At 59.3% G+C, this 13,195-nt stretch overlaps 1 protein-coding gene across 1 annotated transcript; it reads right to left on the bottom strand.

The window, feature by feature from the left end:
- Window positions 1-1,787: 1,787 nt before the first annotated feature.
- HERPUD1 (homocysteine inducible ER protein with ubiquitin like domain 1) lies at window positions 1,788-12,495 on the bottom strand. The gene is made up of 8 exons (XM_054397200.1): window positions 12,364-12,495; window positions 8,952-9,029; window positions 8,792-8,866; window positions 7,508-7,632; window positions 6,580-6,705; window positions 4,685-5,026; window positions 3,923-4,040; window positions 1,788-2,006 (listed from the first exon to the last, which is right to left on the bottom strand). Exons 1-8 carry the CDS (start codon window positions 12,493-12,495, stop codon window positions 1,839-1,841), a joined length of 1,164 nt encoding a protein of 387 aa, XP_054253175.1. The 3' UTR covers window positions 1,788-1,838.
- Window positions 12,496-13,195: the final 700 nt, after the last annotated feature.

Genomic DNA, 13,195 nt, shown 5'->3' with positions numbered 1-13,195 from the left:
GGATAGGCCCAGGGGCAATGGTTTGGAAGTGGAGCAGGGCAGAGTTAGGTTGGAGCTCAGGAGGAAGTTGTGCCCAGGGAGGCTGGGCAGACACTGGCACAGGTTGCCCAGGGAGGTGCTGGAGGCTCCATCCCTGGAGCCATTCAAGCTCAGCCTGGCTGTGTCCCTGGGCAGCCTGCTGCAGCTGGAGGTGTCCCTGCTGCCTGCAGGGGGTGGGCAGGATGCCCTTGGAGGGTCCCTTCCAGCCCAGTGCAATCTGAGAAGCAGCACCAAGACCAAACCAGTCCCACATCAGACTGAGCTGCTGTGACAAGATCAGGCCTCATCAATTCCCTTGTTCCAAGTGCTTGTAGCAACTCCCAGGTGTAAGCTCTAAGGCAGTCCTGAAGTGCTGCAAGCAGCACTGAGGGAAAACACTGCAGGTTCCAGGAGGAGCTCCCAGCCAAGGCTCCCCTTGAGCCAGGCTGACTGCAATGCCTCTGGGGTCACCCACTGAGCTCCAGGGGCTGAACCCCAGACTCTCCAAACTCCTGAGGCTTAGCCTGGGTCAGGCTGGCTGTGGGGAGCAGCACTGCAAAAACTCCTCAGGAGGTGTTTTGGATAGCATTGATCTGCTGGAGGGCTCCAGGGAGACCTGAGAGCAGCCTTCCAGCACCTGAAGAGGCTCCAGGAGAGCTGGGGAGGGACTTGGGACAAGGCTGGCAGTGCCAGGATGAGGGACAATGGCTTGGAGCTGGGAAAGGGGAGACTGAGAGTGGAGAGGAGGAAGAAATTGTCAGTGAGGTTGGGGAGACACTGGCACAGGTTGCCCAGGGAGGCTGTGACTGCCCCCTGCCTGGAGGTGTTCCAGGCCAGGCTGGATGAGGCCCTGACCACCTTTCCCTACTGGTGAGAGGTGTCCCTGCCCATGGAATGGGGTTGGAGCTGGAGATCTCTGAGGTCCCTTCCCACCTGAGCCCCTCTGATTCCAGGTGTAGTTGAAGGGAGCTAGCCCAGAGCCCTGGCAAGCTGAGGCTCAGAACTGCCCCATGTCTGCCAATGTTTATTGGAATCAAAGCCCTTAGGGTCAGAAGTCAAAGGAGACAGCAGGAGATAAGAGTTGCTCAGTAGAACACCAAGTGAAAGAGAGGCAACAGACTGCTTGAACTTTGCCTCCCAAAGCAGTGGAGGCAGTGGAGTTGAGATCCTCCACAAATTCTTGCTAGAGGGAGCTGAACACCACCTGGGAGGCACCAGGACCTACCAAGGGCAGGGAGGATTAAAAGTCTTGGCTTTAAATGCTCTGAATTTGGCAAGAGGAAGTTCACCACTGAGGTAATCACTGTTCAGGAGGGGGATCCAAGGAGGGAATTGCACCACCCAGCCTTCAGAGGAAGAGACTGACACAGAAAGCTCAAACTCTTGAAGCAATTTCACAAGAGCTCTGGCCTAAAAAATAAAAACAAATTCAGAACAAACCAAACCCCAAACCACCTCTGCTACAGCATAGCTAACAAATGGTTGGCTTCCTTTGAGATCCTACACTCAGTGTAAGTTTAAATACAGCAACTTGAAACATTCCAACAGGAATCATCACATTGCACAGCAGAAGCAATTTGCTTCCCTAACACCTTGCAGCACACACCTTGGAGCCTGGCACTCCTTGACAAGGGCCAAGCACAGCTGCTGCACAAAGCTCTTTGGGGCTGAGGGCAAGCAGCTCAGTCTTAAGGCTTCTTGCAGCTTGCTTTGCTTGTCAAAGGGCAGAGGAAAGTGTTGTCCACTTCCACTCCAGGGCTGGGGCTGGAACCCAGACTCCCTCAGGCTGGTTGCAGCCCAGCAGAGCACTGCCAGCTCAGTCAGTTGCGAGTCACCCCTGGCCCTTCTGGCAGGAGGGATGCAAAGAAAGTCTTGAAGAACACCCAAGCAGTGCTCAGGAATGAAGGGCTGGCCTGCTGCAGCTCCTGCAGGCCCTGCTCCTCCTCAGGAGAGGCCTCAGCTTCCTCTGCTCCTCCTGCGTTCCCCTCCTGCAAGACAAAAAAAGATGTTTGGTCCCTGAGGTGCCTCAGGTTGCCCTGCTCCACCTCTGTGCTGCCCCCCAGCAGGATAAAAACTCTTTGGTCTCTCAGGTGCCTCAGGTTGCTCTGCTCCTCCTCTGTGCCCCTCAGCAGGATAGAAAAGCTTTGGTCAGTGAGGCTGCTCTGCTCCAGCTGCAGGCTGCTTGGTAAAGGAGAGCATGGCAGCAGCAGGTGCCCAGCAGCCTGGGGTGCTGCCACCCCCAGCAGCCTCTGGGGCTCCAGCACCCTCACACCAAAGAAGTTTCTCCTCCTGTTCAGGTGGAACCTCCTGGGTTCCAGCTCATCCCTGTTGGTCCTTGTGCTGTCCCTGGGCACCACCCCTAGGAGCCTGGCACCTTCATCCTGGCACCCACCCCCCAGCTATTTACAGACATTGATCAGATCCCTCTCAGCCTTCTCCTCTCCAGACTAAACACCCCCCAGGGCTCTCAGCCTTTCTCCACAGCAGAGATGTTCCAGGCCCTTCAGCATCCTCATAGCCTCCCCTGGACTCTCTCCAGCAGTTCCCTGTCTGTCTGGAACTGGGGAGCACACAACTGGACACAGCATTCCATGTGGTCTCAGAACAGAGCTGGAACCTCCCTAGCCCTGCTGGCCACACTTTCCTTGATGCACCTCAGGATGTTCTTGGCCCTCTTGGACTTGATGACCTTGAAAGCCTTTCCCAACCCCAACAATTCTGTGGTTCTCTCCCACAGGACAGCAGCAACTCACTGGTAACATCCAGGCTCTGCCAAAGGAGGACTCAGGCTGCTGAGGAGATCCCCATGAAGGGGAGGCACAGAGTCACCCTGGAGGCCTGTGGCCAGTGGTGTCCCCCAGGGATCAGTACTGGCTCCAGTTCCGTTCAATATCTTCATCAAGGACCTGGCTGAGGGCATTGAAAGTCCTCTCAGCAAGTTCTGATGATACAAACTGGGGGGGGTTGGCTGACACCCCTGAGGCTGTGCTGCATCCAACGTGACCTGGACAGGCTGAGAGCTGGCTGCAGGCAAACCTCAGGAGGTTCAACAAGCACAAGAGCAGAGTCCTGCAGCTGGGGAGGAATCACAGCAGGCACCAGGACAGGTTAGAGGCTGCCCTGCTGGAAAGCAGCTCCACAGAGACAGACCTTGGAGTGCTGGTGGACAGCAAGTTCTCCATGGGACAGCAAAGTGCCCTTGGGGCCAAGAGAGCCAATGGGGTCATGGGGGGCAGCAAGGAGAGTGTGGCCAGGAGGGCTGGGGAGGTTCTTCTCCTGCTCTGCTCTGACCACAGCTGCAATCCTGTGTCCAGTTTGGGGCTCCCCAGGTCAAGAGAGACAGAGACCTGCTGGAGAGAGTCCAAGGGAGAGGCAGGAGGATGATTTGGGGACTTGAACATCTCCCCTGTGAAGAGAGACTGAGAGCCCTGGGGCTGTTTAGTCTGGGGAAGAGAAGGCTGAGAGGGATCTGATCAATGTCTATAAATAGCTGAGGGCTGGGGGGCAAGGGGAGGGGGCCAGGCTCTTTTGGGTGGTACACAGTGATAGGACAAGGAACAGTGGGTTCAAACCTGAACAGAGAAGATTTCAGCTCAACATGAGGAGAAACTTTTGCACAATGAGGGTGACAGAGCCCTGGAGCAGGCTGCCCAGGGGGGTTGTGGAGTCTCCTTCTCTGGAGCATTTCCAACCCCACCTGGATGCATTCCTGTGCAGACTGCCCTAAGGGATCCTGCTCTGGCAGGAGGGTTGGACTTGAGGATCTCTTGAGGTCCCTTCCAGCCTCTCTGAGACTGTGAGAACTTCTGACAAGCCCAGAGAGGATTTTGCAACTAGATGTGATTAGCAAAAAGGAAGTAACCCCCCCAACATGTGGAGGGATTAAGAAATAGCAAGCCAGTACCTGCAGGTTGTTGTTCTGGTCCTGGTTTAAAGCAGCTGGAGGAGCAGCAGCAGCAGCAGCATTGCCTGGGAAGGGCTGAATTGGTCTTCTTCTAAATGGAAGCCACCCAACGTGGTGCCTGGGGAAGGCAGCAGAGTGTCAGCAGCCCTGCTCCAACACTGCTCCTTCCTGCCTCACCAGCACAGGCTGACTGCACACAGCAGGCTCAACTCAGCTGCTCCAGGCCTCATCCAGCCTGGCCTGGAACACCTCCAGACAGGAGGCATCCACAGCCTCCCTGGGCAGCCTGTGCCAGAGTCTCACCTCCCTCACACTGAACAACTTCTTCCTCAGCTCCACTCTAACCCTGCTCTGCCTCAGCTCCAAACCATTCCCCCTTGGCCTGGCTCTAGACCCCCTCAGCAAAAGTTCCTCTGCAGCCTTCCTGCAGGATCCCTTCAGGTCCTGGCAGGCAGCTCTGAGGTCCCCCTGGAGCCTTCTCCTCTGCAGGCAGCACCCACCCTCCAGCACCCACCCTCCAGCACCCACCCTCCAGCACCCACCCTCCAGCACCCACCCTCCAGCACCCACCCTCCAGCACCCACCCTCCAGCACCCACCCTCCAGCACCCACCCTCTGCCACACCAGGACCAAGCAGTGCTCCATCCCCTTCTTTCCAGCTGCAAGAGCCAAAGCTCAGCTGGCAGCAAGCTGAGCAGGGCACAGAGTGCTGCAGTGAACCCTGGAGTGCCAGGGCAGGAGATGCCAACCCCAGGCACTCACAGGTACATCAGGACTGTGCCACCCATGACCAGCAGGAACCTGCTGAGGCTGGAGTAGAAGTAGACAACGTTGACAAAGACATAGAAGAGTGTTGCTGAGTAGAGCCAGTCCAGCCAGTCTCGATGGCCACCCCCCTCCTCCTCCTCTTCCTCCAGCAGGGGCCCCCCCTGGGCGTTCAGCCGCAGGTTCTGGTCAGGGGCTGCGTTCCCCTGGGCAGCAGCAGCAGCCTGGTGTGGGGCAGGGAAGGGCTCTGGCAGGGCAGCTGGAGGGCTGCCTGGGGTCACTGGCAGCTCCTGAGGCCGCTGGGCACAGGCTGGGTCGGCAGGCATGGCAGAAGCCAAGCTGGAAGCAGAACAGAGAGCACAGAGTGAGGCTCAGGCAGGTCCTTCCACACCTAACAGGCACCTCACAGCCTGCCCCTGGGAGGAGGGGGAGGGCACAGGCAGATGGGCAGCAGGGAATGCAAGGATTAAAGAAAGGCTGAGCTCTGCCCAGTGCCAGCTGCACAGTGCCCTCAAGGAGGGCAAAGCAGCCAAACCTTCTACCTGAGGGACTCCAACGCTGGGAAAGAAACCTTTAGAGCCCTCTGAAGGCAGGCTGCAGCCTGCAGCTGCACCTCCGGCCCTGCCTCCAGGCACTGCAGCCTGGAATAGGTTGGAAGAGACCTCAGAGATCCTCCAGCTCCAACCCCCTGCCATGGGCAGGGACACCTCCCACCAGCACAGCCTGCTCAAGGCCTCATCCAGCCTGGCCTGGAACACCTCCAGGCAGGGGACAGCCACAGCCTCCCTGGGCAACCTGTGCCAGTGTCTCCTCACCCTCACTGACAACAATTTCTTCCTCCTCTCCACTCCCACTCTCCCCTCTCCCAGCTCCAAGCCATTGTCCCTCATCCTGGCACTGCCAGCCCTTGGCCCAAGTCCCTCCCCAGCTCTCCTGGAGCCCCTTCAGGTGCTGGAAGGCTGCTCTCAGGTCTCCCTGGAGCCTTCCAGCAGATCAATGCTATCCAAAACACCTCCTGAGGAGTTTTTGCAGTGCTGCTCCCCACAGCCAGCCTGACCCAGGCTAAGCCTCAGGAGTTTGGAGAGTCTGGGGTTCAGCCCCTGGAGCTCAGTGGGTGACCCCAGAGGCATTGCAGTCAGCCTGGCTCAAGGGGAGCCTTGGCTGGGAGCTCCTCCTGGAACCTGCAGTGTTTTCCCTCAGTGCTGCTTGCAGCACTTCAGGACTGCCTTAGAGCTTACACCTGGGAGTTGCTACAAGCACTTGGAACAAGGGAATTGATGAGGCCTGATCTTGTCACAGCAGCTCAGTCTGATGTGGGACTGGTTTGGTCTTGGTGCTGCTTCTCAGATTGCACTGGGCTGGAAGGGACCCTCCAAGGGCATCCTGCCCACCCCCTGCAGGCAGCAGGGACACCTCCAGCTGGAGCAGGCTGCCCAGGGACACAGCCAGGCTGAGCTTGAATGGCTCCAGGGATGGAGCCTCCAGCACCTCCCTGGGCAACCTGTGCCAGTGTCTGCCCAGCCTCCCTGGGCACAACTTCCTCCTGAGCTCCAACCTAACTCTGCCCTGCTCCACTTCCAAACCATTGCCCCTGGGCCTATCCCCACAGCCCCTTCTGAACAGTCCCTCCCCAGCCTGCCTGCAGCTCCCCTGCAGAGCTTCAGCTGCAGCTCTCAGCTCTTCCTGCAGCCTTCTCTTCTGCAGGCTGCACAGCCCCAACTCTCCCAGCCTGGCCCCACACCAGAGGTTCTGCAGCCTCTGATCATCCCTGTGGCCTCCTCTGGAGCCTCTCCAGGTCCTTCTTGTGCTGGGAGCCCCAGAACTGGAGGCAGTGCTGCAGGTGGGGTCTGAGCAGAGCAGAGGGGCAGAAGAGCTTTGGGCACAGCACTTACTATTGCAGGTAGTATTGCCTGGCATAGAGCTGCTGGAGCCAGGACACCTGGAGCATGCTGCTGTAGGTTGTGTAGGCAGAGAAGCCAGGAGCCACACTTTGGAAGGGATCCTGAGCTGCTTCCAACCTTGGCCAAAACATGAAGATATTCATCAGCAAAGCCTGCACAGGGTGCAGAGTCCTCTGCTCTGCTGCAGGACACTGACCACAGCTTCTGCCATGTGGTACGTCCAGATGTGAGCTTCATTCCTCCTTCTAGAGGGTTAAAGGACTCCCTTCACCCCAATCTCCACCCCACCAGGCAAGGGAAGAAGTTCAGCCAGCAGAGCAGAGCTTTCCTTGAGCTCTTCATGTCCTCTAAAGCTTTCTAGCTAACCCTATCAGCTCTGCCCATGGCCTGGGGGCCCCAAATGGGCTGGCAGCAGGGGAGAGGGGGGCCAAAGGGGCTGGGATCCAACAGCCTCTCCCCCTTCCAGAACAGTAGGAGTTGGAATGGGCCTCTAAAGATTCGAGTCCTCCCCCCTGCCAGAGCAGGGGTACCCAGGAACACATCCAGGGGGGGTTGGAAGCTCTCCACACAAGGACACTCCACAACCTCTCTGGGCAGCCTGCTCCAGGCCTCCAGCGCCCTCACAACAAACAACTTTCTCCTCCTGCTCAGATGGAACCTCCTGGGTGCCAGTTTGTGCCCTCTGCCCCTGGGCACCACCCCAAGGAGCCTGGCACCTTCCTCCTGGCACCTCCATCCTGGCACCCACCCCTCAGATATTTATAGGCATGGATCAGACCCCTCTCAGCCTTCTCCTCTCCAGACTGAGCACCCCCAGGGCTCTCCCCGCAGAAACCTTCACAAGCATTCAGCCCTTCCCATTTTCAGCCACAACGCAGACAAAAATCCAGCTAAAAAATAAAAAATAAGATTGATTTACCTGTTGCTGGCTCCTGCTGCAGCCTGCCCCCCCGCAGAGCACCTCAGCCTTCCACCATCTAAGGAGGACACAGATGGTCCTCCTTGAGCAGCTCCTGCTGATACCTTTGGCTGATAAGCTTTGACCTGGGGCTAAACAATGCAATTTGTGAGGTTTGCTCAAGGCACTGCACAAGGCCAAGTGCAAAATGCTGACCTCAGCCCCACTGCTCACACAGCACCTGCAGGGCTGTGCCACTGCTCTGGGACACAGTACCACGAGAAGCTCCACCAGCATCCCAGAGCTCCTTACAGAAGTGCCTGGCAGGGCAGACTGAGCTGAGGGCAACTCCTCACTGGGCACCAGACCTGCCCTGCTGCACACACTCAGCTCCCACCTGGCTGTGAAGTGCCCCTGGAACAGCAGAGGCAGCTGCACTCCAAAGACCTTGGAGGGTTTAGCTCTGCAGAGTTTGTCCTTGCAGACACAAGGTGCTGTGTGCAGGACCCAGGACCTGCTCTGTGCTGATCCAGCTGTGAAATACCCAAAATTGAAGCTGCCCCATGGCTACCAACCCCCAGACCCAGGGAGGGGTTGGAAGGGACCTCCAAAGATCACTCAGTCCCTGCAGGGGCACCCAGGAACACATCCAGGTGGGTTTGAAAAGTCTCCAGAGAAGGAGACTCCACAACCTCTCTGGGCAGCCTGCTCCTCACACCAAAGCAGCTTCTCCTCCTGCTCAGGTGAGTGCCCACCCCTGGAGGTGTTACAAAGACACAGAGATGTGGTGCTGAGGGCCATGGCTCAGCCCTAGGCTCATGGAGTTAGAGAACCACAGAACTGTGGGGTTGGAAGGGATCTCTGGAGATCATCCAGTCCAACCCCACTGCCAGAGCAGGGGCACCCAGGGCAGGGCACTCAGGAACACATCCAGGGAGGTTGGAAGCTCTCCAGAGAAGGAGACTCCACAACCTCTCTGGGCAGCCTGCTCCAGGCCTCCAGCAGCCTCACACCAAAGAGTTTTCTCCTCCTGTTGAGATGGAACCTCCTGGGCTCCAGCTCATCCCTGTTGGTGCTTGTGCTGTCCCTGGGCACCACCCCAAGGAGCCTGGCACCTCCATCCTGGCACCCACCCCTCAAGATATTTAGATATTGATCAGGTCCCCTCTCAGCCTCCCCCACTCCAGACTGAGCAGCCCCAGGGCTCTCATCCTTTCCCCACAGCAGGCCTCCACAAGCATCCAGCCCTTCCCACTCCCAGCCACAAGACCAGGGCTCAGAGCAGTGCCAGCTCCCTGCAGGTACCTCTGCACTGGTTCCTTGTGCCCTTGCAGGAGCCTTCAAGTGGTAGACCAAGTGCAGAGCATACAGCTCCCCATGCTGAAATGCAGGAGAAGACTTGTTACAAACCACAGCCCCTCCTGAGGCACTGCAGCACCAGTAGGAAAGACTTTGGGGTCCATACCTTCAGCAGCAGCTCTCCCAGACGTTGATGATCAAGCAGCAACTTCCCAGCATAAATCAGTTCTTGGTCTTCTTCAGGCTGAAGAAAACAAACCAAGAGGAGGATCAGAAGCACAGAACCACAGAGCTGTTGAGGTTGGAAGAGACCTCTCAGATCACCAAGTCCAGCCCCTGTCCCAGAGCTCACACTGCCACCACTGCTGCTGAGTCAGCACCACTCAGACACAGCCCTCAGCACCACATCCAGGCAGCTTCTAAACCTCTCCAGGGCTGGGGACTGCACCACCTCCCTGAGCAGCCTGGGACAGTGCCTGAGAGCCCTTGCTGGGAAGAGATTTTTCCTCATCTCCAACCTCAACCTCCCCTGGCACAGCTTGAGGACATTTCCTCTTGTCCTGTCCCTTTTTACTAGGGAGAGGAGACCAACCCCACCTGACTGCAGCCTCCTCTCAGGAGCTGGAGAGAGCAATGAGGTCTCCCTCAGCCTCCTCTTCTCCACACCAACCCCCCCAGCCCTCTTCTCCAGACCCTTCCCCAGCTTTCTTGCCCTTCTCTGGACCTGCTCCAGCTCCTCAGTGTCCTTCTGGCAGTGAGGACCCAACCCTGACCCCAGCATTCGAGGTGCAGCCTCACCAGTGCCCAGCACAGGGCACATCCATGGCCAGGGCTCACATCCCTGCTGCAGCCCACCAGGCTCCCAGGATATTAGGGGCTGGAAGGGACCTCTGGAGAGCTTCCAGTCCAAGCCCCCTGCCAGAGCAGGACCATGGAATCCAGCACAGGTCACACAGGAACACATCCAGCCAGGGCTGGAAAGGCTCCAGAGCAGGAGACTCCACAACCTCTCTGGGCAGCCTGCTCCAGGGCTCTGTCCCCCTCCCAGTGCAGAAGTTCCTCCTCCTGCTGAGGTGGAACCTCCTGTGCTGCAGTTTCCATCCATTGCCTCTTGTGCTATGCCAGGGCACAGTGAGCAGAGGCTGTCCCTGTCCCTTCCTTCCTGCCCCCCAGCCCTCAGCTCTGGATAGACATTGAGCAGATCCCTCTCAGCCTTCTCCTCTGCAGACTCAGCACCCCCAGGGCTCTCAGCCTCTCCTCCCCAGGCAGTGCTGCAGTCCCTCCAGCAGCCTTGGTGCCCTCCCTTGGACTCTCTCCAGCAGATCCCTGTCCCTCTGGAACTGGGGAGCCCAGAGCTGGATGCAATATTCCAGCTGTGGCCTCCCCAGGGCAGAGCAGAGCAGAGGGGGAGGAGAACCTCCCTGGCCCTGCTGGCCACCCTCTGCTGAATGCCCCCCAGGACCCCCTTGGCCTTCTTGGCCCCCAGGGCACATTGCTGTGCCATGCAGAACTTGCTGCCCAGCAGCACTGCCAGCTCCTTCTCCTTGGGGCTGCTCTCCAGCAGATCCCCTCCCAACCTGCCCTGCTGCAGTTTCTTCTTCCTGCCCAGCTGCAGGACTCTGCTCTCCTCCTTGCTGAGCCTCCTTAGCTTCCTCTCTGCCCAGCTCTCAGTCTCTCCAAGCCTCTGAATGGCCTCACAGCCTTCAGGTGTCTCAGCCAAGCCTCCCAGCTTGGTGTGGTCCCACTGCTGCTGATGCAAGCCAGGATGGTGTTGGCCTTCTGGCCACCTGGGCACACTGCTGGCTCACATTTAGCTGGCCTGGAGACTGAAAGAAACCTTCAGATATTATCTAATCTCTGAAGGTCCCTTCCAAGCCAAACACTGCCTGTGGCAGCTCTGCCAAGCACACACAAGCAGGAGCTGAGCCAAGCTGCAGCCCGGGCACAGCTGGAAGGACCCCACAGAGTCAGGTGCACAGGAGGAGGCCACATCTAAATTCAGGTGGTAAGAGGAGGACAACTGAACCCTGAAGTGGAAGATGACTGCTGAAGAGCAGGAGGATATAAAGCTTCCCTTGGGGAAAGATCTTGATCCTGTGCTCTCTAACAGCCCCAACCACCTGGGAACCAAAGGTTTGGCACAAGATCTGATGCCACCAGCAACTGCAGCTGCTGTCAAGTCCACCTGTGACACCCCAGCATGTGCATCCTAGCAGCTGTTCACCCAGAGCCTTCCCACCACAGCCCAGCAGCCAGGGAGAGCATTGCTGGGCAGTCAACTGGCTCCAAGGGAAAGAGGAGCCTGAGGGGGAACCTGATCAACGCCAACTACTTGAAGTGGGGTGTCAGGAGGATGGGACCAAGCTTTGTTCAGTGCTGCCCAGTGATAGGAGAAGGGGTAAGGGGCACAAACTGGGATATCAGAAGTTCCATCTGAACATGAGGAAGAACTTCCAAGGGTGACACAGCTCTGGAGCAGGCTGCCCAGGGAGATTGTGGAGTCTCCACCTCGGAAGACATTCAAAACCTGCCTGGATGTGCTCCTGTGTGACCTTCTCTTGGGGAAGCTGCCTTGGCAGCGGGGCTGGACTCCATCTCCAGCAGTGCTGTGCCCCAGAGCAGTGGCAGTGCCTGGAGGAGCCCTGCAGGAGCTGTGTAGCAGTGGGGTGAGGTCAGCTTTTTGCACTGGCCTTGTGCAGCATCCTGAGGAAACCTCACAAACTGCATTGCTGCCCAGCCAAAGGCATCAGCAGCAGCTGCTCAAGGACCATCTGTGTCCTCCTTAGATGGTTAAAGACTGAGGTGCAGCAGCAGCAGAAGTCAGCAGCAGGTAAATACAATTTTTCCTCTGGATCTCCACGGGTGCTGGAGGCCTGGAGCAGGCTGCCTTAGGGAGGTTGTGAAGTCTCCTTCTCCGGAGAGCTTCCAAACGCCCCCGGATGTGTTCCTGTGTCACCTGCCCTGGGTGATCTTGCTCTGGCAGGGAGGCTGGACTCGATCTGCAGCGATCCCTTCCAACCCCCCCCCCTCCCCCACTCTGCGAACGGGAGGCAAAGCAGCAGCTTCCCTCGCCGACCGCCTGGCCCCCGCGGGGGCAGCTCGCAAGCCTCCGGCTCCTCAGGAAGTCCAACTTCTGCTTTTCCACCACCTCAATGCGAGCTCGGCCACACCGGCGCTGCCTCCCCTTCCGCGGCCGCGGGGCCACAGCCTTCAGCGGCGACGCAGGAGCAGCCTGAGCGCTGTCTCCCCCCGCCAAGCGCTGCCCACTCGAACGACCTTGCCAGCCGCGGACTGCCCACCGGCAGGACGGTGAATGTTTAACGGGGAACCGAGCGAGGTGCCAGGCTAACTCCGGGCCCCCCACACGCCCTTCCAGGTTCGCTGATGCAATCGGGTGAGGGACAGCCCTGGGCAGGGGCTGGGCAGGTGCCAGCAGGACTCAGCCGGGCGAAGGGGCAGCAACCGAGGGAGCTCAGCCCACACCTCACGACCGCTCAAGCCCACACCCCACGACCGCTCTCCCCCCGCCCTCCATCCCCAGCACCCCGACGGGGCTAGGCAGACGGTCTCGCACTCACCGGTGCCTCGGGTACGAGGAGGCGCAGCTCAGCCTTGAGGCGGCGCACGGTCCATGCGTGGCCGGCACGGAGGCGCAGGTCGGGGTGCCGCTGCGTGGGGCTCCGGACCAACAGCGCCAACGACTCCTCCATGGCAGAGACAGAAGAACGAACACAACCTACAGCACCCCCCGCCCCCTGCACTTTTATAAGCACCCGCCGCGACCCGCCCTCCTGCAGGGCCGCGGTGGCTGCAACCGATTGGTCACGGCGGCAGAGGGGGGCAGGGACTGCTACGTGTGCCAATGGGACGGAGCCCCGCGTGCAGCGCCACGGGAGGGCGGTGGCGGCGGCGCTGATTGGGCCCTCAGCGCGGCGTCACCATGGCGACCGCACCGACCCGCCCCCCGCGCCGGGCAGGCCCTGAGGGGCTGCGGGGTCCTAGGGTCCGGTTCCTGCTGGCCCTGCTCCCGCCGGCCGTGCGTCCGCTGGCCCTGCCGCCGCCAGGCCCCTGCCCGCCCTCCTGCCCTCTGCTTCTAGGCGAAGCACCTCCGCTACGAGAACAGGCTGGGAGAGTTGGTGCTGTTCAGCCTGGAGAAGAGAAGGCTCCAGGGAGACCTCAGAGCAGCCTTCCAGTACCTGCAGGGGTGCCAGGAGAGCTAGAGAGGGACTTGGGACAAGGGCTGGCAGTGCCAGGACGAGGGACAGTGGCTGCACCTTCTCCTTCGGTCACCCTTCCTGTGTCCTGCCTGCCCTGGCCCTGAAGTGTGTGCCCAGAGCCTGGCAAGAGAGCCACCAATTTACTTCTGGGCCCCACAGCCCCACACGGCTGAGGGGACTGGCAGCAGGGCTC

Source organism: Indicator indicator, chromosome 42, assembly GCF_027791375.1.
Source record: "Indicator indicator isolate 239-I01 chromosome 42, UM_Iind_1.1, whole genome shotgun sequence".
Taxonomy (NCBI): Eukaryota; Metazoa; Chordata; class Aves; order Piciformes; family Indicatoridae; genus Indicator; species Indicator indicator.
The sequence above is the reverse complement of the archived record's forward strand: the minus strand, read 5'-3'. Positions and strand labels throughout refer to the sequence as shown.